Here is a 22,141-nt window from a genome sequence, read left to right on the forward strand (position 1 = left end):
AGAACAGATTTATTTTTATTAATTCATGTAATTATTTAATTTTTAACCCTTCTAAGCCCATCGGAGCGTGCACGCTCTTATTTGTGTAACTATTTTTAATTCCCAGTAGAAGTGCAACCACATGCGCTATAATTTCTTTTGCATATCAAACCAGAGGAGTTGCACTTGCATATCATGCAATCAACTTGTCCCAGGTAGCAGTTTCCTTCCACATATGGCTTTGCAAAAATTGTGTAAAAAGCGCTGGCAACAACAAAAACATATTCCACAAACACGCTTTGCCGATCCGATCAGCTGTTCATAGCACTCCCTACGTCGGAATAAATATCAGGGCGAACTATTGCATGTCCGCCATTACCTGCCAAAACTGGAAGTGACGTCATTTTTCATGGGAACGTTTTTTTTCCACTACAGGGCCTTTCAAAGGTTTACTGGTGTTTTTGAAAGTCATGCTTGACTTTATGGCTTTTTGTATAGTTTCTGAGAGGCTTAATTTCACTGGTGGAAATAGTTTATTTTGATGAACATGCTATTATTATATTTATTTTGTTTTTCCTGCAGTTTATAAAAATTGGTGCATCTCAAAAATGAAACTATGAAAACACTCAAAGTACATTTCCTGTGGCTGGAAACGATTTTGGGGAACTTTTTTGCATTTACAGTTTTGATGGATAAACCTGAAATTTCTGTAACTAGAAATGCGTTTACAAAAACATGTTTTTATGTAGTTACTATGGACTTCATGCATACATATTATTAAAATTTGGGATGTAATGGTTGTATTGATGTATAGCAACTTGAAATGTTTGGTAAAATGCTGAATGAGGGGGGGATATTCCATCATTAACTGTAAAGATGCGTCTGTGTGTTTGCAGCCGAGTTGGGCGACTGTGATCCATTAGAACACAATTTGGATCTCGTGTCAGAGTTTCGCTTCATGCCTGAGCAGACAGAGGAGATGGAGCTGGCTATATATAACGCATGGAAGGAGTGCAGGTAAGTGTTTCGTTGTTACTGAGGTAGTGTGTTTATGAGCACAGGTAGAAAGTCATGTAATGGCCGCGCTGCCATATACGCCAAACATCTTAGGACTGCACTTTCATTTTTTTTATTTAATTCGCACAAAGTTGTTTTAAATCACAACAGAAGGTAAAGACCCGACGATTAAAGAGATCCCCAACAACCAGATGAGTCCACAGCTGGTTTGGGGGATGAGGAGGCAAAGGGAAAGCACATGAAGCGGTGGCAGGGAAGGAGGGGAGTGTAGTCTGATGCATGTGTTTCCTCCTCACCTTTTTCAGAGGTCAGACACCAGCCCAGGCTGAGATCAACTACCTGAATAAAGCCAAGTGGCTCGAAATGTACGGGGTGGACATGCATATGGTGAAGGTAAGTGACACGGTCTTTCTGTACCGTTTACACACACATCAAGCACACGTAGGATCCCAAACAGGAAGTGCCCTTGATGAAAGACAGGAAGAGAAAGGAATGTGCATCGCAACATTAGCATATGATAAGATCATAATGTGAGCTCTTTGATGTGTCTTCTTTCTTCTCCCTTCCTGTCTTTTCATCACTTCTGCCCTGCAGGCTCGAGATGGTAACGAGTACAGCCTGGGCCTGACACCCACTGGAGTTCTGGTGTTTGAAGGACAAACTAAGATTGGCCTTTTCTTCTGGTACGTTTCATTCGGACCTATTTCACTTTTTTTTTCTTTTCATGCTTTATAGACATGATATTTTGTCCTGCCTTCCTGTGTGACTGTCTTAGGCCCAAGATCACTCGTCTGGATTTCAAGAAGAGCAAACTGACGCTTGTGGTCGTGGAGGATGATGATCAGGTGATCACGAGTGCACACACACGCTGCACACATGACAGGCAGCAGACCGTGGAGAATACGGAGTAGACGGGCAGTATCTTCTTAATGTTAATAGAAACAAAGTAAAACCAGGTGGAAATAAATAAAAATAAAAAAATTTTTAACTCCTGTGCTTACAAGACTAAATTAAATTCAAAATATAGATAAAATGTCTTTAACACCTGCAGTGTGATCACATTATTCAGCACATCAGGTGCGAGCAGGTGTTTTTGTGTGTGCGTTAGGCTGCAAAGTCTCCATTACTGTGGCTGTTCTGAGTTTTTCACTCTGAGTCATAATAAACTCAAATAAAACCGAATTTAAAAAAAAAAACCTTTAATGAAACTAAACAGAAGTGAAAAAAAAATGAAATAAGAATAAAAGCTAATTTAACAAAATTCAAACCTTTTATTAACTCTAGTTGCTGCACGTTTGCTCCTGTTTGAATGAACTTTTGTCATTTTTCTCAGCTGGTCTGGTGGAAGTAAATTACAAAATACCAGACACTATAAAAGCTAAACTTTACTTTGCAGCTGTAACTCTACACTGTTCGATCTCATAAAACTCACTGAACACATCTAATGTGTCAGCTTCCACAAAGAAACACGAATCAGGATGAATTTCAGCATTTTGAGAAAAGTTCATCTTACAGTGTAAAATCATTTTCTAAGACCTTTCACAAAATTCCAACAAACAACATTTTTTGTTGTTTCCTAACAAAGAAAAATCCCCCCAAAAAACTTTGTTTGATGTTGTTCCCAATCCATATTATAACAGGGAGGGGTGTGTGTGTGTGCGCGTGTGTGTGTGTGTGTGTGTGTGTGTGTGCGTGTGTGATGGGTGTGTGTGTGTGTGTGTGTGTGTGTGTTGTGTTTGTCTTGCGCGCCCCGTGTGTGTGTGCGCGCGCGCGTCCCTCGGGTCTTTGACTGAGGCTAATAAAGGAGCCTGCCCCCTCTGGTATTTCTGGTATGCGCCCCCCAAACCTCCCAACACACACACACATTCTCGTTTTGTTGTCTTAGCAAGGACATGTAATTGACATAATGCAATGCCTGACCCTAAACCTAATCGTAACCCTGACATTAAAACCACATTTTGAGCATCAAAAAGCTTGTGAGGATCAGCGAGTGTGTCCTCACATGTATAGTGGAATGCCAGTTTCTGGTCCTTATAAAGACGTCTAAACAGGTACACACACAGTTTTCACCTCCTAACTCTGTCCTTTAACAAATGTATGCTGTAGTAATGTGATGCGCGCACACACACACACACACACACACACACACTTTGACAGTAAACCCGTCTGCTCGGGTGGAGGAAGTGAAGCAGTCACTTCCCCTCATCTGTCACTCTAAATTTCAGACCACTTTTTTCTAACAGCTGGCCAGTCTCTGTTAACTCACGTGACTGTTTTTTGCTGAAACCCCTGTTGTGTAAAGGATGTTGTGTTTTTCCCCCTTGGAGTGGGAGGTTGGGGTGTAGCTTCATGCATGTGTGAAATACCAGAAGTACACCTGAGAATAGATGGAAATGCAGGGACAGTGTGACTGGCACTGGACCGGCTCCAGGTCTTGTAACTGGCTGCAGTGCCAGGCGGGCTTTCATCCACGCCTCTCTGAGAAATCAGATTAATGAGGCAGCACCTGCGCTGGTGGTACAGCCGTTCATTCCTCGCATATCAGGCCCCTTCAGTAAGGAAAGCTCTGACTGTACTCCATCGCAGACGCAAAAAGCTGGAGGTTCGATGACCAAGCAGTCATTCCTATTACACTTCAGTAAGTCTATGCATGGCTAAAGTACATGCGTAGTTGGGGCATGTAATGCAGACGTGGAAGAAATAATCAAAACTTGTTATGCAGTTTTTCCTGCCCCAACTAGTTTTTCTGGAAAAATGCAGGGATTTTAAACTATACTTAAAATATTAGATTCATCATAAAAATTGTAAATAAAAATAAAAACATCACTGGCTTGTTTGAGTCCTTTTTACCTGCCAGATCACTGCTGCACTTTCAAGTTCTACTCCAGCTGCAGAAGTTCACAATTTGCTCTAATGATGTCAAACCGCTTTAATCGAGTCCAACCCTGTCCCGATTCTCCTCAGGGTAAAGAGCAGGAGCACACCTTTGTCTTCAGGATGGACCACCCCAAGGCCTGTAAGCATCTCTGGAAGTGCGCTGTGGAGCACCACGCTTTCTTTAGGCTGAGAGGACCTGTGGAGAAGAACTCTGCACGCTCTGGATTCATACGCATGGGCTCACGCTTCAGATACAGGTGAGAGATGCACAGCCAGGGCTGTGGTTGTTCAGAGTCTTTGTGTGTATGTGGTCTTAGTCAGTTTTACGTAACCTTACATCCCAGATCATAAAAAATATAATTCCCAAGCTTTTTTAAAAAGGAAATCACAGGATAAAATTAGGATTTTTAGCTCTGAGAAATATGGTTGTGGTGGGAAACATGTGCAGTTAGACTCAAACGTAAACTGGGGATTGTGGCAGACTGCTCGAGATTAATATGTCACAAATTAGATGTGTGTGTTTGTCATTGTGCGCCAAGAAGACCGTCTCAGATTGACAAACAGTGCTTAATCACTCTCTATACATGCCAAGTAGCCCATGTGTGTACACACAGATACTTGCAGTGGTACTGACAGGCACTCGGTATCAACATGCTGCAGTAGCAAGCTGCTTCCCAACTGTGTGTTTAAACATTACCCAGTTGGATAAGCTCTGCAGTAATGTTGATTTAACACGGGGGTTGAAGGGGTTTGTTGTTAATGAAAGGTTATCGCCTGGATGCTTTCAGGGTTCAGCAGGGGTCATTGCTGCGCCTGTTTTTGCCACAGAGCATCGTTAAGAAAGAAATGTTTGTTGGGAACAGTTTGCAACTGTAAAGAAATTCTTGTGTTTGCACGATCAGCGGCAAGACTGAATACCAGACAACAAAGGCCAGCAAAGCAAGGCGCTCGGCATCATTTGAGAGGAGACCGAGCAGACGCTACTCGAGAAGAACCATGCACAGCAGAGGTGAGCCTGAAACGTGACAGTCAGCATTAACACTCACGGGAACAAATATTCATGGAAGCATGCATCACAACATCAGGGGAAAATATTTTGTTGTAGAAAGTATTCTTGTGACGTTTTTCCTGTCAGTTTAACTTCTGAAAATTAAAAACGCTGACTGATTGGCCACAAAGGATTTCACCTGTGAGTTGAATGAATAAGAGCTGAAGTAGCTGGGAAGGCTTGCACCTGTGCACACAAGGTCCCCTATGTGCACTGCGTGCCGAGCCGTGTAGTCAGGAACACTGTACGCTTGGGACACAAATGAACAGAGCTTTAGAAATCCTCTACTCCTTGTGTAAAAAGCATACGATGACCTGCTTGCCCCACTTAGGCAGAGCTACGAGCACTCCTCATCACCCGAGCAGTGCCCCCTGGATTAGCAATGTGAAGGCTAACGTAGTCTCCAAGATGAGCATCATGCCAGGGGGCCTTTGTGTTGCAGGGTCAGGAAAAACCGGTTCGTACTGGAGGAAGGATGGAAGGAGAGGTCCTTGAAGAAAAGCTGCCCAGAGTACAGAGTAGCTCACCTTTAAGGGGGATCTTACAGAACATAAGTAACCTGCTGTAACCTCACGAGCCTCTCCCTAAACTATAACACAGGCACACCATGCACCAGTGTAAATGCTGGACATAGCCTCGACCCTTCGTGCAGCCTACACTGTAGCTTTACTTGTATTAAACTCAAAGACGCTTCTGCAAAGAAATGACTTCAGGGTCTAAATGTTGGTTCAGCATGAACAAGAGTAAAAACAGTCACGTCTGCTGTAAACAAACAGCATTATTCATGTGGACACAGTTCTTAATGTGTTTTCTTTGCTTTTCCAGGACCGTTCAACCCACCAGAGTGAGTACAGAGATGTGTAAATGTGTTCTTGTACATTTAAGATACTTTATTTGTCTTTTTTGTGACCATTTTCACATTAATTTATGTAAATGTTATATCTCATTTATTGATTGTACGGGGGCTTTCGTTCCGAACATCCATACTGGGTCACATGATATAAATTTATCCGAGTATTTTCACTGTTTTCGGGTTAATCATTAGGTTGAGCTATGATCTCGATACAGAGCCTTTTGTTACAGGTGTGTGTGTGTGTGTGTGTGTGTGTGTGTGTGTGTGCTAAGACGTGATGTCAGCTGTAGCTTTAAGCTGTCGTGGGAACTGAGCTGCTGAGTCAAAGCATTTATGATAAATGAGACATTACAGCTCATTAGACTGCACTTTTTTTAAAGCTGTGTCCAAGACTTGCTGTCTTAATTATGTATGAGGGTTTTCAAATTGCCTCAGGGCAGACGTTAAATTAAAACTTTGTCATAATTTAAGACAACTTTTATGTTTTCATGGTTCCAAAATGTGCCGCATGTGTCCTGGCCTGCAGGCTCGAAGCTCCACGAACACTTTGCCACCAATGATGGTCGCTCACCCAAATTTGCAAGACTTGAAAACTTTATTCTTATTTCTTAAATGTTCTTAGCGTTTTTTGTTTTTGTCTGTCATTTCAGTTACTTGCAGTGTAAAACCAAATAACCTGTATTAAGAATGCTTGAGCAGAGCTGTTTGCTCTTCAAATAAAATCAGTTTCTTTCTCTTAGGGCTCTTTCCTCAGGCAACGGAGTCAATTCCAGCAAAGACAGAAAGGTGAGGAGAAAAGCTGCTGTTTAATTTCTCCACTGTTATCTGGGGAAAGAGAAGAGCAGTGAAACACAGCATCAGGTTTAGATGTTATCACTGAGAGAACAAATGAAGTCATTTTAATATCCCCAGGTTTAATCATCCGTTCAGCCATATCTGTGGATGTGTAGCTTTAACTTGTTTGCTCTGTGCTCCTCCAGGTGACCCCCAGCAGGAGTGCATGGGCAGCCATGCCCGTGGTCAGCCCGGTCACTGCTTCTGCCTGTGGACCGATTGAGATCGAGGCTCTGCCCAGGAGTCCTGGGGGAGAAAAAAGAAGGTTGGTGCCTGCACATTTAAAGACTCCTCTAGATCTTTAATTTTTTGAGCTCGTCTTTCTCCCTGACGAGCATTTTAGGAAAGTGAATCAGGATTTTAAAGTTGATTCCTTATTTTTGAATGTCGCAGATGACTTACAGCTGCTCATTGCTGTATGAAAGAAAGATGCAGGAAGACACACAGCAAAAAGATTTGGGTTAAAAATAAGGGAAGGCCACCCGATTCCTTTTAAATGTTTTAACTGTTTCCTGATTGTTGATTGGATTAAAAACAGGCCATGATACTGGCCTCATCGTGCTGCGAGTCCCTCTGTGTGAGGATAGTTTTTTCATGTGAGACCGCGAGTATGGAACGACCCCGGAGTGGACAGGACGTGGATGATCAGTTTTTATCTTTCTACTGTATTTTTTTAATCCCGTCATTCAGCCTCTGAGTGATGTGTAAATAATTTCAGGCTTTTTTCTGATTTGATCTGTTATTTATGGATTTATTTTGTGCGTGTGTGTGTGACTGAACACAAATGTGCATTTGCATGAATGTATGTAAGCATCCAGCTTTGTTATAAACCTCCCGTGTTTCCTTGTGTGTTCCAGTATGATTATGTACTGAGGATAATTGTCTGGCAGCACGCTGGTAGGTACAGTCAGACTGAACATGCTCTCGCTTTAACCAATCATTCGCTGTGCACTATCGGCTTTGAGACTGCGGCTTTGGAAATGGGTTTTCTTGCACCGAACAGACAGCAATTCGCCGCCTTTTGCTGTTTGTTCCCTTTTGATCAGCATGGAATGCAGCAAATCGGTGCTGGGAATGGTGTTGTGATTTGGCTGCTGTGCGGGAATCGGCGATGTGATTTCAGCTTTGGATCTATTCTCTTTGATACTGTTGGTGCTTTGTAGTGTGTAGGTATCCTTGCTTTTTTTTCTTCTGATGTCATTCTGAGCATCCTGTGAACCACCAACCTCATACTGGAAAACTTTAAGGAAAGTATCAGAACCACAGCTGTGCGTGAATCGGTGTTTATTTACAGATGATCTGTCAGATATATCGTATCCCCAGAAGAGACCTCGGCTTTTATACGAGGATTTCCCAGCATCAACGTGAATGTTTCTGACCCGCGTTCGGGTCAGAAACATTCACGCGCTCATTTGGATTTGCAGCTCAGGCTGAAACCATTTCTGCTCAGCTTCCTGTCACGTCTGTGGTGCACTGGCTCATTTTTGTTTTTAGACTTAAACAATAATCCTGGCTCACGTCCTGTGAATGTGGCTTAATGAGTCATTTGTACCCTCAGCTAAAGAGATTCAGAGCAGTTTACCAATTAGTTTACCACTGTGGTAAATGATGCCCAGTAGGAAAAAACCTAATTGTCCTTTAAATTGACATAAGACATAATCTTAAATCAGGCCAAAGCATTTACATGGCCTCAGTCTGCCGACTGCAAATACCTGAAATGAGTTTATGAAATCATTTATTCATTCACTCGATTTTTCATAAAAATCTCAGCATTTCCTGTTTTTACCCCTCAGCCATAAAAGGCTGATCGGGTATTGGCGTCACCCACTGGCCGGGCGGCGTGGACGCCCAAGTTTGTGAATGTGATAACTCGAGAATGAGGCGACGTAGGATTGTGATACCGTAAGCCCCTGTACTGAGGGGCTGAGGTGGAGCACCGACTGCCTCCAGTCGTTTTAGAGCTTTTAGGAAAGATTACGTTTACGTCTGATGTTGTTTCAGCGACACGTACGGGCCGGCGATGCTGTGTTCTTGAGGCGATGCTGTCGAGCCTTCAGGGACTTCATTAAAAATGTTTCATCAGCACAAGATCTTAAACCGAGATGACCTCAGTCTGTTTATAACCGACCGAGTGGACACGAGGAGGATGCTTTGACAGTGACATTGTTACATCACTAATGCTTTCGACTAATCCCCCGTGCTCTTTCCTTTCTCCTCTCCAGCTCTGCTTTCTCTCTCGCTTTGAAATCAACAGGGTTTTGGGTTTTTGCATGGACCCCACCCCCCATTAACCCGCCTGATAACATGAACAGTCAACAGAGAAATAAGTTGATACCTATAACCCTGATTTTAAACTGTGATACAGACATAGTCTAGATTATATATAACAGGCAGAACCTCTTAAACCAACTTTATTCAGAACAACAACGCACACATAACATCGACGTTCAGCATAAAAACACATAACACATATTATTTGTAAGGATTCGAGTGTTATAAAAATCCCCAAATGCTGTATAGATGCTGTATTTTGATATCTTGGGCAGTTTATATGGTGTCATCCAGATTCATTAACATGCATATATACGCTATGATCATCTCTGTGACATGTATATAAAATAAGACTAATCATCAGTGGCAGCAGATTACAAAAGCCTTGATGTTATGGTGAGAGTGGAAACATTGGAGTATTTCAGGCGAGCGTAACAGCAAAAAAACAAAGTGAAATTAAAATGTGAGAAATACTCATTTAAAAATAACGACTGAAATTTCTACAAACTTTTAAAAAAAGGCGTTAATGAGCCCACGGTGACATCATCAGTGTCCCATAAAGGTTTAAAGGTTGCCCCCTCCCTGACCCTTATTCAGTCCTGTAAGCTGTTTTACTTCTCTGAACGTTATCGTAAGTGTTAGTGGGTCGGTCTCAGCTCAGTCTCTTTGGAAACAATGTAACAATTTAAAAAAACATAAAATGAAAAATACAAATCAAATCTGTTGCTAAACACTGCACGCAAAACCTAAAGGTCATTGGAAGTTCACCCACTTATCATCCCGTACCATCAAGTCAGTCCCAGTTTGGACTCAAACTCCCAGGAGACCCGTCGTGGATAAAAGCTTCTGCTCAGGAATATATAAACAGTATGAACATGGATTTGACATGAGCTATCAAACATCAGCCCCTAGAGGTGCAAAGCCGGGTCACCGATGCCCCAGAGACGTCCAGTCACTTCACTTAAGTGTTTATGTGACAGCACATGTCACACCACACTTCAGTGCACGCTGGCAGACGTGTTGCTATAAGCTGGATGGCATACTCCTGACACCGCAGAGCTCGTCACGCAAACCCGCGTCTTACTCGTTTATCCAGAATGATTTATGCCCATCAGAGCAGCTGCTTTTGTCACTGAATAAATGGTAACATATTTACACAACTTGTCAGTTATTACACTCTCCTACGTTCATGTTATCAGCCTCCTGCTGCCTTCTTTATTCCCTTTCTTTTCTTTTAACCATCTTCTTCTTCTGCACAATAATTGCTTTCCTCCCAGTCTCACTCTTTACTTCACCTCACACACCCTGTATCTTCACTACCTCATCACCTTCCCTTTGTCACTCTTTCACTGCCACCCTGTTGTCCTCAGGTGTCCTCTTCCCTCCATCCTCCCCGCTCTTTTTCATCAAGGTTCCCCAAACGGAGTGGGACAGATCCGACCAGCTGGCCGCCGTCTCACCAGCTGTACCGGCGCGAACTGGTCTGCACGCTAATGAATGGGAAAGGCTCAGCAGTGAAGTGACTCGCCTCGCCTAGTGCGAATGTACAGATTTGTGATTAAGTGAAGCGTTCCTCAGCAGAAGTCTAACACTACCCACATCCCCCCCTTTCCCTTCAGCCCACCTCTGCACCTCATGCCTCTGCTCCTTGACCTTTGGCTCAGTGACAGTTTTGAAAAGATAACTTCCCATTGCTCCTTTCCCTCTGCTTCCTTGGCCTCTCCTTTCTGTCCTCCTCCCCCCTCTTTTTTTTCCCTCCTCCTGACCTTCATGCCAAACCTCAGGGGGGAGGCTGGCAGGCAGGGGTGAGATGGTATCAGGCTCAGTTTTATGAATTCAATTCCAGTCTTGACTCTGTGAGGAAACAGCAGGTCACAGAGGTTCTGGAGGATTTAGGCCGGTCCTCTTCTGCTCCTTTCCCCCCCCTCAGTCTCAGAAACAATTTCCTGTGTTTGTAATATTTCACACACTACTGCTGTGTTTAAATTCAGTTCAACATTTTTATAAATGAAATGAATTAGATTTTTTTTTTTTAAAGTGAATCTGTTCTTGCATTTCTGCTGCTCTGTTTAAAAGGGAGTTGGATAAGAGGGTGGGTGTCGTTCATCTGTAGGCAGATTAGTCTGAAAGGGTTTTAGCTGTAGGTGAAAAATGAAGCTAACGGTTCACCATGTCTATTTCCAAATAATGTCTGGATTAGTTAAATTCTGTTTGAAGGTTTTATTGTTGTCTAATCATATTTTATGTAGAGCTTCTGTGAAAGCTTCTATAATGAACCTGATGCTGCCTCCCCATTCGACTTCTAGCAAGAGATCGAGCTAGAATAATGCATTGAAACGTGCTGCAGTACAGTAACGTCTACCTGCGAGCATGCCACAGTTAAATGCTGAATAATCACGTAAATAATTCAAATGCACTGATCTTACATGGTAATTACACTGTTTATTGCACATCTCAACCAAATGAAGATAAATATGTAATATTACGTAGTTAATTGTTTACAACATGACCAAAGCGTTTGTCTTTAGAAACTGTTTGATTTTAAATCAAAGCAGGATAGTTTTAAATAAAGTTAGTTGTATTTCAGATCAGTCTTATTTTGAAATGATGAAATCAGAAAAGGCTCCAACTTTGGATGTTTGTTAGAAATATTTTATTTAACACGGTCACAACTTTGTCATTCTATGTTCAATTGTTTTAAGCCAATTAAAAAAGCTAATAAATACACATTGGAAGTAAGTCGTACATTTACGTTCTCACCTTTGCTTTAGAATATAGTGCAAAGAATGTTTTATTGTCTGTAATGTGATAAAGTTTGTTTTCGGTTTGGAACAAATCAACTTATCATTAGGGCTGCCACGATTAGTTGACTAGTCACGATTACGTCGACTATCAAAATCATCGACGACTGATTTAATAGTCGACACGTTGTTTGAAGCTTTGTAAGATCCCAAAAGACGCAGGAATAAGTAGCAGGATTTAAGAGTGTAATAACGGACTGAAACAGAAGATGGCAGCACTGCATGTACAAGGATGCCAGCTGCTGTTAAACACCGACGAAGAAGCAGCTGTGTCCCAGAATTCATAGTGCAGCCCTGCTTAGTTTCCAACAATGGCGGCAGCTAGTTAGTTTTAATATTACTCTTATTATTATTATTATTATATAAAATAAACGTTTAACATATTTTCAGGCGAGAATGTAGCTGTGTAAACCTCAAATATCTGCTCAGTTTATCAGGACACCACATATTTTCAAAAGCGCTCCGACGTTTTCGGAGACGTCTGTTACCCACTAGCTCGATAGCTAGCCGGGGGCTAGGTCACTAGAGCCGTGAGAACACCGGACTCCCGGCAAATCGTTTTCAAACCCACCGCCGTCTTTCACTTCTCAGGTTAAACATATATAAGTCACTTAGATAACTTAAAAATGTTGTTTGGCTTTTTTTCAGTATTTTATTTGTTCCTGAGTAAATCGGTTTGGCTGAGATGAAAATTATAGTTTTTACACAGCTGAATAAACGTCAAGCAGACATCTGATTATTAGAAGTGTGAGATGCTCTAGAATTTACTCCGGTGTCCTGTTATATTTTAGATAGCAAGGAGTTTATTAAACTTCACCGAAACAATCTGCAAATTTCATTAAAATTTAATAAACTATCATCTTGTCTTTATTTTTAGTTAGCACATACCTTAAACACTTAAAGCTGTAAGCTAGTGATAGTTATATAAGAGCAGATGCATGTTTGTGCAGTAAGCTGTACGTTTTACGTTTTATGTCCAATGGATTTGATTAGTCGACTAATCGCAAAAATAATCTGTGACTAGTCAACTATCAAAATAATCGTTTGTGGCAGCCCTACTTATCCTCACCCAAAAAGCTACTGATTGTAAGTCTTCGGCCCAGTTTGATACTTTACATGATACTTTAATACTTACTTTTGTCAGCTGTAATATTCAGTCAAATCCTGGTGATTGTATAATTATGTCGATATATGCGAGTCGTACCGGGTTACTGGATTACGATGTAGGATTTTTTTGTGATCTTGTATCGGATAAACGTGTGCAAACAGAGATTTAAAAACGCTGCTTCTGTTGTGGAGGACTGAATAAAGACTAGGGAGTAACCGGTTGCCGGTTTCAGTTCCAGTCGGTGTGCGTCTCCTCGGTGGTACATGCATCTGTCATACTTGCCTTCGTGTCTTATTCCCCACGCAACGGCTCGATTCTCCTCACGATGGCTCTTTTAACATATTTATTGGATTTTTGAGCCCACGTACAAAGAATCGCACTTTTTTTCCACATCTTTTTGTGTGTTGTTCTTTAACCCCTGTACTCTCCAGGCAGTATGTTGTAATATACAACATTTGTTATGTTTCGCTGTGTCTTCAGGCTACAGAAATATGAGGTAATTACCGAGCTGCTGGAAGAGCTTCTGCTAAGATCCGTGTGTCAAATGTTCTGCTTCAAGCACCTCTAATTCTGAGAATATTACACCGCATTATTTCCTGCTCAAGTTATTTTGTGGGCAGTGTTTTTACCTCCGGAGACATTTTTGAGTGGACTCAAACGTGGTTTCATACTTATGTTGTAAAATACAATCGTTTTGTCACATGTCGGCAACGTGACCCTGTAAGTTGTTGGTGATGATGCTAACGGTTAATGACTATGGAGTACAAGTACTTTATGCTTTTCTTTTGGTTTTAGTAATAATTATTTGACATATTATTGGATGTTGGTGTGTTGCTCTTAAACACCTTCTGCTGTATCAGCGCGGATCAGTTCTGTCATCACTGCAGAGTCCGTACATACGTTGTCGAGGTAAGCTGTATGAATCACAATCCTTTTCTTCCAGTTTGTGTTAAAAACCCATAAAGCAGCCTCTATTCTCTGTTTTCTCTTTGAATGTATTTATCATTAACCCTTCCATCCACAACTCGGGCTGAAATGGCTGAATCTGCCATGCTTTCTCTTCTTGTATGTCTCTAGTTTGCCAGTGGTTGCTGACCTAATGGAGACGTGCGTCGATGATGTCCTCAGAGCTCCTGTTGTCCCTGCAGTCACAGCTATCGAGGAGCCCGTACAAGCCGCTGCCTATGCCGGTGCTAGCGTCCCTGCAGAAGATGCGCTGAGTCTCGCTGGTAAGGCTGCAGCGAACTGGCCAATATTTAAAAACTCTCCTTAGAAGCCAGGCTTTAAAGAAAACTGCTGTAAAACAATAAATGTCTGTTTTAAGAGACTGACATAACTGCAGTTTTTGACTCTTTGGCCTCATTTTTCACCGTGACGGCTGCCGCCTGGTGCGACCTTACTGACCGTTGATTCACTTATATTTTTCTGTTAATGCCAGCAATAGTTACACTCAGCCAACACCGTTACGAAAAAGACCCAGAGCTGACTGTTAATAGACATCAGTGTCCTGAGACAAGACGATCACTTGCTACCTATATAAATAAAGCGAAGATGACTCTGTTTGTTTGTCTTTCTGTGTTCATGTGCGGCGGCTCAGAAGCAGCAGCCCGTCTGAAGCAGCTGGAGTTGGAGAGCAGTCCGCTTCTCGCTGCGCCGAGAAATAACATGAACGTCAACGTGGCCATGAACAACCAGGCGAGTGTTTGTGTTATTTCCTCTAAAATCAGACTCTGCTTGCTTTGATGGAGACCAGCAGCACTTCTGTGTAGTTCACTGGCAGTTCAGCATAAACAAACACATGTGCGGCACAGCGTGATGAAGCCTCTGTGACATCTGACCCAACAGGACGATGTGGTGAAGCTCACAGAGAAGTGCGGGCTGAACAGTGCGGGCAGCAGTCCATGCGTGACTCCGCTGCGCACCCCGGAGGATCTGAAGAGTAACATCCTGAAGGCTCAAGCCGAGGCGGCCGCGCTCAAGGTGCGCAACAGACCGGGGGGTGAAAAAGAGGGCGAGGAGACGGAGGAGAGAGCCCTCCGATGTACTCTGATTCTGCTTATCCATCAGAGTGAAAGCCTCATCAGCTGAGCGGTCTTTAGCTAAGCCTTCAGTATTTTGTAGCCTTTTGTTTTTAAACACATTTAAATCAAAACAGCTAAAGTGACGTTTTTGGGGGTGTGTGTGTGTGTGTGTGTGTGTGAGTGTGTGTGTGTGTGTGTGAGCCCTCTCCTCATAAACGCCTGTTTGCTCTGTGCAGGGGGCTTTGGAGGAACACGCTGTGATGCTTGGAGATAAAAACTGTAACCTGCAGGAGGCTTCTGCGAGGTACGTTTTCACTCACCTGCACTTTCAGGAATATGATAACTTCTTATGTTCAGCTTCAGAATGAAAGAAAATAGAATCACGTTTCCACTCAGACTGTTATTTAACCCTTTAGGATCTTTGCATTAAGCAGCTCTTCAGAGCGCACCGTGCTATCGGCACAGGGCACACTGTCACCGCGCCTCGTTGTCTTGAAACTCGGCCTTCGTTCCTTCATCTTACTGAGTCATGCCAACTGTCAGTGCTTCATCCCAGCCAATCACAGCGCTCGCTGCTGCTCGAGCTGATTAACCTCTTGAATATTTATAAGGATTATTAGCATAGCTCACAACGTTACGTCAGCCGCAGCTCGGCAGTGCTCCACAGAATGACAAACGAGTCCACGACGGCTCGTAACCGAAGCAGCGAGCGACTCAGGCTGCAGAATAAACAACGTTGGATTTGGCAGATTCTGTTGTTGACGGTTTTAGCAAATGTTTCCTGTTTGCATGTTGTTCTAAAAGCATTTCTACTGAAACTCATGATAATGAAACCTGTTTAAAGTAATTTTTTTACTCATGTAGTCGGAGAAGTTTGATCTCCTGTCTTTCTGTGGTAACCACCGTGAATGTTTTATGCAGGAATAAGCGTTATGTGTGTCTCTCTGCCAGGTTGAAGGTGCAGTAACTCGTCTCTTTGTGTTAGCAGCCGCCCTGACGTCCAGGACACCTGGGACCTGCTGAAGCCACCATCCTCCCTGGTCTCATCTGCAGGCGCCAGGTGAGCCTTTGTTTAGAAAAACAAAACATTACTGTGGTTTGTACTTCGTTGCATCAGATCTCTCACACGTTATAGTTAAGGCCTTGACAAAGACCAGTGACAAAGTGTCCTGGCTTTGTAGGTTGATTGAAGTTAAGGTAAAGAGTTTGATTTTTCATAGTTAGCAAAAGGTGATTTGTTTTCAAGAATGTGTTACGGTAAGCTTAACACAAAACATGTTGCACATTTAGATCAAACGGTTTAAAATAATGTTAACAGAGATAAATGTAAAGTCCTGCATCAGCCAAACAGGCAGTGAAACATTAATGGGGCAGATTAAAGTCCTTATAGTCTTTGCTGACATCTGCTGGTGTGTTTGAGTAATGCATTCGTGCATGTGTGTGTCTGTGTGTCGGCCCGGGTGTGTTAAATCACATGACTTGAGTTCTGCCTGGATACTGCTGCCGTATCTGCAGAGAGTGACACATAAAAGCAGACGCACAGTTAGCTGTGCTGTGTGAGTTTGTGCTCTTAAAATTTGAGTTTAAAAGTGGCGAAACTGTCTTTGCTGGTTTTGGTGACTCGCAGTGTTAAAAGTTGTTAAAAGTACGCGGTCACATGCTTGTGTGATACCATTTCTTCTCCTGTTTTCAGCGCTGAGAGATTGGCTGAAGATTTAAAAGCTTCTGTTCCCAAAAAGTCCTCCGAGTCGACCAGTGAAGCCCCGGCACCAAAGGTAACGTGACTGCACGCTCACAGGTAATGACTACTGTTGTGCTTTACTGTTGTGGTGGTTCCAATTCACAAGCTCTTCTTCCTTTAAATGAAGCTACAAATAAACATAACACAAAACTAAAAAAATCTCTCATCACTCATATATCATGTTTAACCTGAGTAGAAAAGACGGCGGTGGGTTTGAAAACGATTTGCCGGGAGTCCGGTGTTCTCACGGCGCTAGTGACCTAGCCCCCGGCTAGCTATCGAGCTAGTGGGTAACAGACGTCTCCGAAAACGTCGGAGCGCTTTTGAAAATATGTGGTGTCCTGATAAACTGAGCAGATATTTGAGGTTTACACAGCTACATTCTCGCCTGAAAATATGTTAAACGTTTATTTTGTGACCCAGAAAGAATAATAAGAGTAATATTAAAACTAACTAGCTGCCGCCATTGTTGGAAACTAAGCTGGGCCGCGCTATGAATTCTGGGACACAGCTGCTTCTTCTTCTTCGGGGTTTAACGGCAGCTGGCATCCTTGTACATGCAGTGCTGCCATCTTCTGTTTCAGTCCGTTATTACACTCTTAAATCCTGCTACTTATTCCTGCGTCTTTTGTGATCTTACAAAGCTTCAAACGACGCGTCGACTATTAAATCAGTCGTCGACGATTTTGATAGTCGACGTAATCGTGACTAGTCGACTAATCGTGGCAGCCCTAATAACAAGCAGGTGAGGTGGGTTGTGAGTGCATATTGATTACTCTGTGAAAGTAGGTTCAGTCTTCAGTGTGATGTAATTGGTAGCAATAGCAGGTCGTCCACTTGATCCCGGACTGCTCCAGTCTGATTACAAAGTATCCTTGAGCAAGAAACTGAAGCGAGTTGTTCTGAGATGCATTCATCTGATTGTGAATGTGTGAATAAAACACTTTGCGTGAGTAGAGTTTATTTACCCTTTAATCTGTGCCTACGCAGCCCGGTGTTTGCGTGTGACTAACACAGGAAGTAGACGGTTTCTTTAGTGCCTGCGTGTGCTAATAAAGAGTGTTTGCATCACGCTGCAGGTTAAAGCAGAGGAGGTCGACCTGCAAAGCGCCGCCCCACTTTCTGACAACCTTATTGACTTCACTGATCCAGCTCCTGTGGTAAGAATTACTGCACTGTGTCCTGAATAATCTGCAGTGAAACTCCAACTGCATGTGTGTGGGTTAAAGTAGACCTTTAGCATGGATGCTAACATTCTTCTGACGTTGTTGTAGCTCCCACCGGTGCAGCCGACCAAACCTCTCATCACACCGCGCTGGATCGTCCCCACAGCCGCTGTGAGTTTATCAGCCTCATTTTTTAAAAGTTCACCTGTTTGTTTTTTCCAGGTTTGGCTGTGAGATGTTAAAATGTTTTAGAAGCTGTTTTAACCACGAGGCTTTGGACTTCTCTGCACTTCCATAGTCGCTGTGCAGTTTGGCTAATGTAGAGGCGCTGTAGACACTGACCTCCGACCTTCTCCTTCACCCCCTTCTCACGCAGCCTCCCGGCGCCTTTACTAACGGCCTGCTCGACCTTGACCCGCCGCCTAAGGTCAACCCTCTTCTCCCTTCAGATGGGGGAGCATCCCTCACCTCAGCCCTCCCTCACCTCACTCACACACGTAACGCCGTCTCCACCCTCTCCACCAGGTAAAAGTGTTTGCATATTGAACCCAAAGTTTGTTTTTTACATCGCAGCCGTCGCTGAAGAGCACGAAACGTCTCCTCCTCACTTCACTGAGCCTGAAGTTTCAGAAGAGAACATCCCTGAGAGTTTAACAGGAATCGTTAAGAGCATTTTGTTTGTGGAGGAAGAGACAGCAAAGCAAATTACAGTTGTTTTTCAGGTCCTTTATGCACAGCTTTTTCTTAGTTTTTTATCATTTTGTTTGTGAATGAATCAGTATTAAACAATCAAATGAAAAACAATACTGAACAGCAGGTGTTTCAGTGACAGCAAGTCAGAACATCACAAATCAAACTTTCTGTGAGGATCTCGGAGTTCAAGCAGACGTCTCATTCACGCCTCAGTTCTTCAAAAGTTGTGATTAGAAGAGTCTGAAGGATACGACTCTTTAACCTCGTAATGTGACGGTGTGTCTGGTTCTTTTATGTTTTCCTCAAATCGATTTTTAAACTCACACAGCGATCACCAAACTGAGCTCAAGATCACATTTGTGCTTTGTCACCTGTAAATAGCGATGGAGCTGGTTTCACTTTGTCAGACTCTAAAAACACGGGTGGACGTTTTAGCGTTTTCATGCAGGTCTAATGAGAAATTTATTGAAAAATAAAAGCTGCAGTCAGAAAAACCCAAAAAACCCACAGAAGGCAAATATATGGAAGAGGATTAGTGCCAGCGAAAATTCTGTTGCAGAATTCTGAGAAAAGTCAGAATTCTGACTTCAAGTCTGGAAACGAAGAAGAAAAAAGACGTTTTTTTCCATACAAATAAAAGGACGAGTGATTTTTATTTTCTTTCTTTTGTTTTGTGTGTACAGTAGCTTAAATATATGTATTAAATGTTATGCACTGAATTTACATTGTTGTGTGTCCAAAATGGCCGAGAAGTTAAGGTCACATGGTTAGCAGTCAGGCTTCTATAAACCGTCCATATCTCACACTTACGACCTCGTAGGAGCTTCGAAACACTGGAGAAATAAAGTGACATTGAAAGCCCAGATTTGATGGTAAATGGCCTGTATTTGTACAGTGCTTTACTCGTCCCTAAGGGCCCCAAAGCGCTTTACACATCCAGTCATCCACACATCCACACACTGCTGATGGCAGCTACATTGTAGCCACAGCTGCCCTGGGGCGCACTGACAGAGGCGAGGCTGCCGGACACTGGCGCCACCGGGCCCTCTGACCACCACCAGTAGGCAACGGGTGAAGTGTCTCGCCCAAGGACACAACGACTGAGACTGTCCAAGCCGTGGCTCGAACCTGTATGTATAAACCTATGAATCAGAAATGACTTACTGTATGGAAAACAAAATGCAAGGCTTAAATACATATATTTAAGCTACTGTACACACAAAACAAAAGAAAGAAAATAAAAATCACTCGTCCTTTTATTTGTATGGAAAAAAACGTCTTTTTTCTTCTTCGTTTCCAGACTTGAAGTCAGAATTCTGACTTTTCTCAGAATTCTGCAACAGAATTTTCGCTGGCACTAATCCTCTTCCATATATTTGCCTTCTGTGGGTTTTTTGGGTTTTTCTGACTGCAGCTTTTATTTTTCAATAAATTTCTCATTAGACCTGCATGAAAACGCTAAAACGTCCACCCGTGTTTTTAGAGTCTGACAAAGTGAAACCAGCTCCATCGCTATTTACAGGTGACAAAGCACAAATGTGATCTTGAGCTCAGTTTGGTGATCGCTGTGTGAGTTTAAAAATCGATTTGAGGAAAACATAAAAGAACCAGACACACCGTCACATTACGAGGTTAAAGAGTCGTATCCTTCAGACTCTTCTAATCACAACTTTTGAAGAACTGAGGCGTGAATGAGACGTCTGCTTGAACTCCGAGATCCTCACAGAAAGTTTGATTTGTGATGTTCTGACTTGCTGTCACTGAAACACCTGCTGTTCAGTATTGTTTTTCATTTGATTGTTTAATACTGATTCATTCACAAACAAAATGATAAAAAACTAAGAAAAAGCTGTGTATAAAGGACCTGAAAAACAACTGTAATTTGCTTTGCTGTCTCTTCCTCCACAAACAAAATGCTCTTAACGATTCCTGTTAAACTCTCAGGGATGTTCTCTTCTGAAACTTCAGGCTCAGTGAAGTGAGGAGGAGACGTTTCGTGCTCTTCAGCGACGGCTGCGATGTAAAAAACAAACTTTGGGTTCAATATGCAAACACTTTTACCTGGTGGAGAGGGTGGAGACGGCGTTACGTGTGTGAGTGAGGTGAGGGAGGGCTGAGGTGAGGGATGCTCCCCCATCTGAAGGGAGAAGAGGGTTGACCTTAGGCGGCGGGTCAAGGTCGAGCAGGCCGTTAGTAAAGGCGCCGGGAGGCTGCGTGAGAAGGGGGTGAAGGAGAAGGTCGGCGGTCAGTGTCTACAGCGCCTCTACATTAGCCAAACTGCACAGCGACTATGGAAGTGCAGAGAAGTCCAAAGCCTCGTGGTTAAAACAGCTTCTAAAACATTTTAACATCTCACAGCCAAACCTGGAAAAAACAAACAGGTGAACTTTTAAAAAATGAGGCTGATAAACTCACAGCGGCTGTGGGGACGATCCAGCGCGGTGTGATGAGAGGTTTGGTCGGCTGCACCGGTGGGAGCTACAACAACGTCAGAAGAATGTTAGCATCCATGCTAAAGGTCTACTTTAACCCACACACATGCAGTTGGAGTTTCACTGCAGATTATTCAGGACACAGTGCAGTAATTCTTACCACAGGAGCTGGATCAGTGAAGTCAATAAGGTTGTCAGAAAGTGGGGCGGCGCTTTGCAGGTCGACCTCCTCTGCTTTAACCTGCAGCGTGATGCAAACACTCTTTATTAGCACACGCAGGCACTAAAGAAACCGTCTACTTCCTGTGTTAGTCACACGCAAACACCGGGCTGCGTAGGCACAGATTAAAGGGTAAATAAACTCTACTCACGCAAAGTGTTTTATTCACACATTCACAATCAGATGAATGCATCTCAGAACAACTCGCTTCAGTTTCTTGCTCAAGGATACTTTGTAATCAGACTGGAGCAGTCCGGGATCAAGTGGACGACCTGCTATTGCTACCAATTACATCACACTGAAGACTGAACCTACTTTCACAGAGTAATCAATATGCACTCACAACCCACCTCACCTGCTTGTTATTAGGGCTGCCACGATTAGTCGACTAGTCACGATTACGTCGACTATCAAAATCGTCGACGACTGATTTAATAGTCGACGCGTCGTTTGAAGCTTTGTAAGATCACCAAAAGACGCAGGAATAAGTAGCAGGATTTAAGAGTGTAATAACGGACTGAAACAGAAGATGGCAGCACTGCATGTACAAGGATGCCAGCTGCCGTTAAACCCCGAAGAAGAAGAAGCAGCTGTGTCCCAGAATTCATAGCGCGCCCAGCTTAGTTTCCAACAATGGCGGCAGCTAGTTAGTTTTAATATTACTCTTATTATTCTTTCTGGGTCACAAAATAAACGTTTAACATATTTTCAGGCGAGAATGTAGCTGTGTAAACCTCAAATATCTGCTCAGTTTATCAGGACACCACATATTTTCAAAAGCGCTCCGACGTTTTCGGAGACGTCTGTTACCCACTAGCTCGATAGCTAGCCGGGGGCTAGGTCACTAGCGCCGTGAGAACACCGGACTCCCGGCAAATCGTTTTCAAACCCACCGCCGTCTTTCATTACTCAGGTTAAACATGATATATGAGTGATGAGAGATTTTTTTGTTTTGTGTTATGTTTATTTGTAGCTTCATTTAAAGGAAGAAGAGCTTGTGAATTGGAACCAACACAGGAACAGAGATTGAAGCCATATGTGTAGAGGAATGCGGTGACATACGACACCACCTGTTTTGCC

General features: G+C 43.0%; 1 protein-coding gene and 1 long non-coding RNA gene across 6 annotated transcripts in view; one reads left to right on the plus strand and one right to left on the minus strand.

Moving 5' to 3' along the window:
• epb41l5 (erythrocyte membrane protein band 4.1 like 5) overlaps nucleotides 1-22,141 on the plus strand; it is a 54,765-nt gene that overhangs the window by 30,793 nt on the left and 1,831 nt on the right. For 4 of the 5 annotated variants that reach the window (XM_042221777.1, XM_042221778.1, XM_005925936.3 and 1 more), the window contains exons 8-25: nucleotides 876-996; nucleotides 1,302-1,389; nucleotides 1,591-1,679; nucleotides 1,772-1,841; nucleotides 3,961-4,130; nucleotides 4,776-4,882; nucleotides 5,747-5,765; nucleotides 6,515-6,560; nucleotides 6,755-6,873; nucleotides 13,866-14,017; nucleotides 14,386-14,483; nucleotides 14,634-14,768; nucleotides 15,046-15,113; nucleotides 15,795-15,869; nucleotides 16,503-16,584; nucleotides 17,630-17,710; nucleotides 17,825-17,887; nucleotides 18,093-18,241. In XM_042221777.1, the coding sequence (XP_042077711.1) occupies nucleotides 876-996; nucleotides 1,302-1,389; nucleotides 1,591-1,679; nucleotides 1,772-1,841; nucleotides 3,961-4,130; nucleotides 4,776-4,882; nucleotides 5,747-5,765; nucleotides 6,515-6,560; nucleotides 6,755-6,873; nucleotides 13,866-14,017; nucleotides 14,386-14,483; nucleotides 14,634-14,768; nucleotides 15,046-15,113; nucleotides 15,795-15,869; nucleotides 16,503-16,584; nucleotides 17,630-17,710; nucleotides 17,825-17,887; nucleotides 18,093-18,241 (1,732 nt within the window). The remainder of the gene's footprint in view (nucleotides 1-875; nucleotides 997-1,301; nucleotides 1,390-1,590; nucleotides 1,680-1,771; nucleotides 1,842-3,960; nucleotides 4,131-4,775; nucleotides 4,883-5,746; nucleotides 5,766-6,514; nucleotides 6,561-6,754; nucleotides 6,874-13,865; nucleotides 14,018-14,385; nucleotides 14,484-14,633; nucleotides 14,769-15,045; nucleotides 15,114-15,794; nucleotides 15,870-16,502; nucleotides 16,585-17,629; nucleotides 17,711-17,824; nucleotides 17,888-18,092; nucleotides 18,242-22,141) is intronic. The other variant, XM_005925939.3, reaches the window with a different exon arrangement.
• LOC121814692 lies at nucleotides 19,469-21,429 on the minus strand. The gene is made up of 3 exons (XR_006054515.1): nucleotides 21,002-21,429; nucleotides 20,825-20,887; nucleotides 19,469-20,619 (listed from the first exon to the last, which is right to left on the minus strand). It is a non-coding gene; the product is annotated as an uncharacterized LOC121814692 (long non-coding RNA).

This window comes from Haplochromis burtoni, unplaced genomic scaffold, assembly GCF_018398535.1.
Source record: "Haplochromis burtoni strain Fernald_Lab_line unplaced genomic scaffold, NCSU_Asbu1 Contig_74, whole genome shotgun sequence".
Taxonomy (NCBI): Eukaryota; Metazoa; Chordata; class Actinopteri; order Cichliformes; family Cichlidae; genus Haplochromis; species Haplochromis burtoni.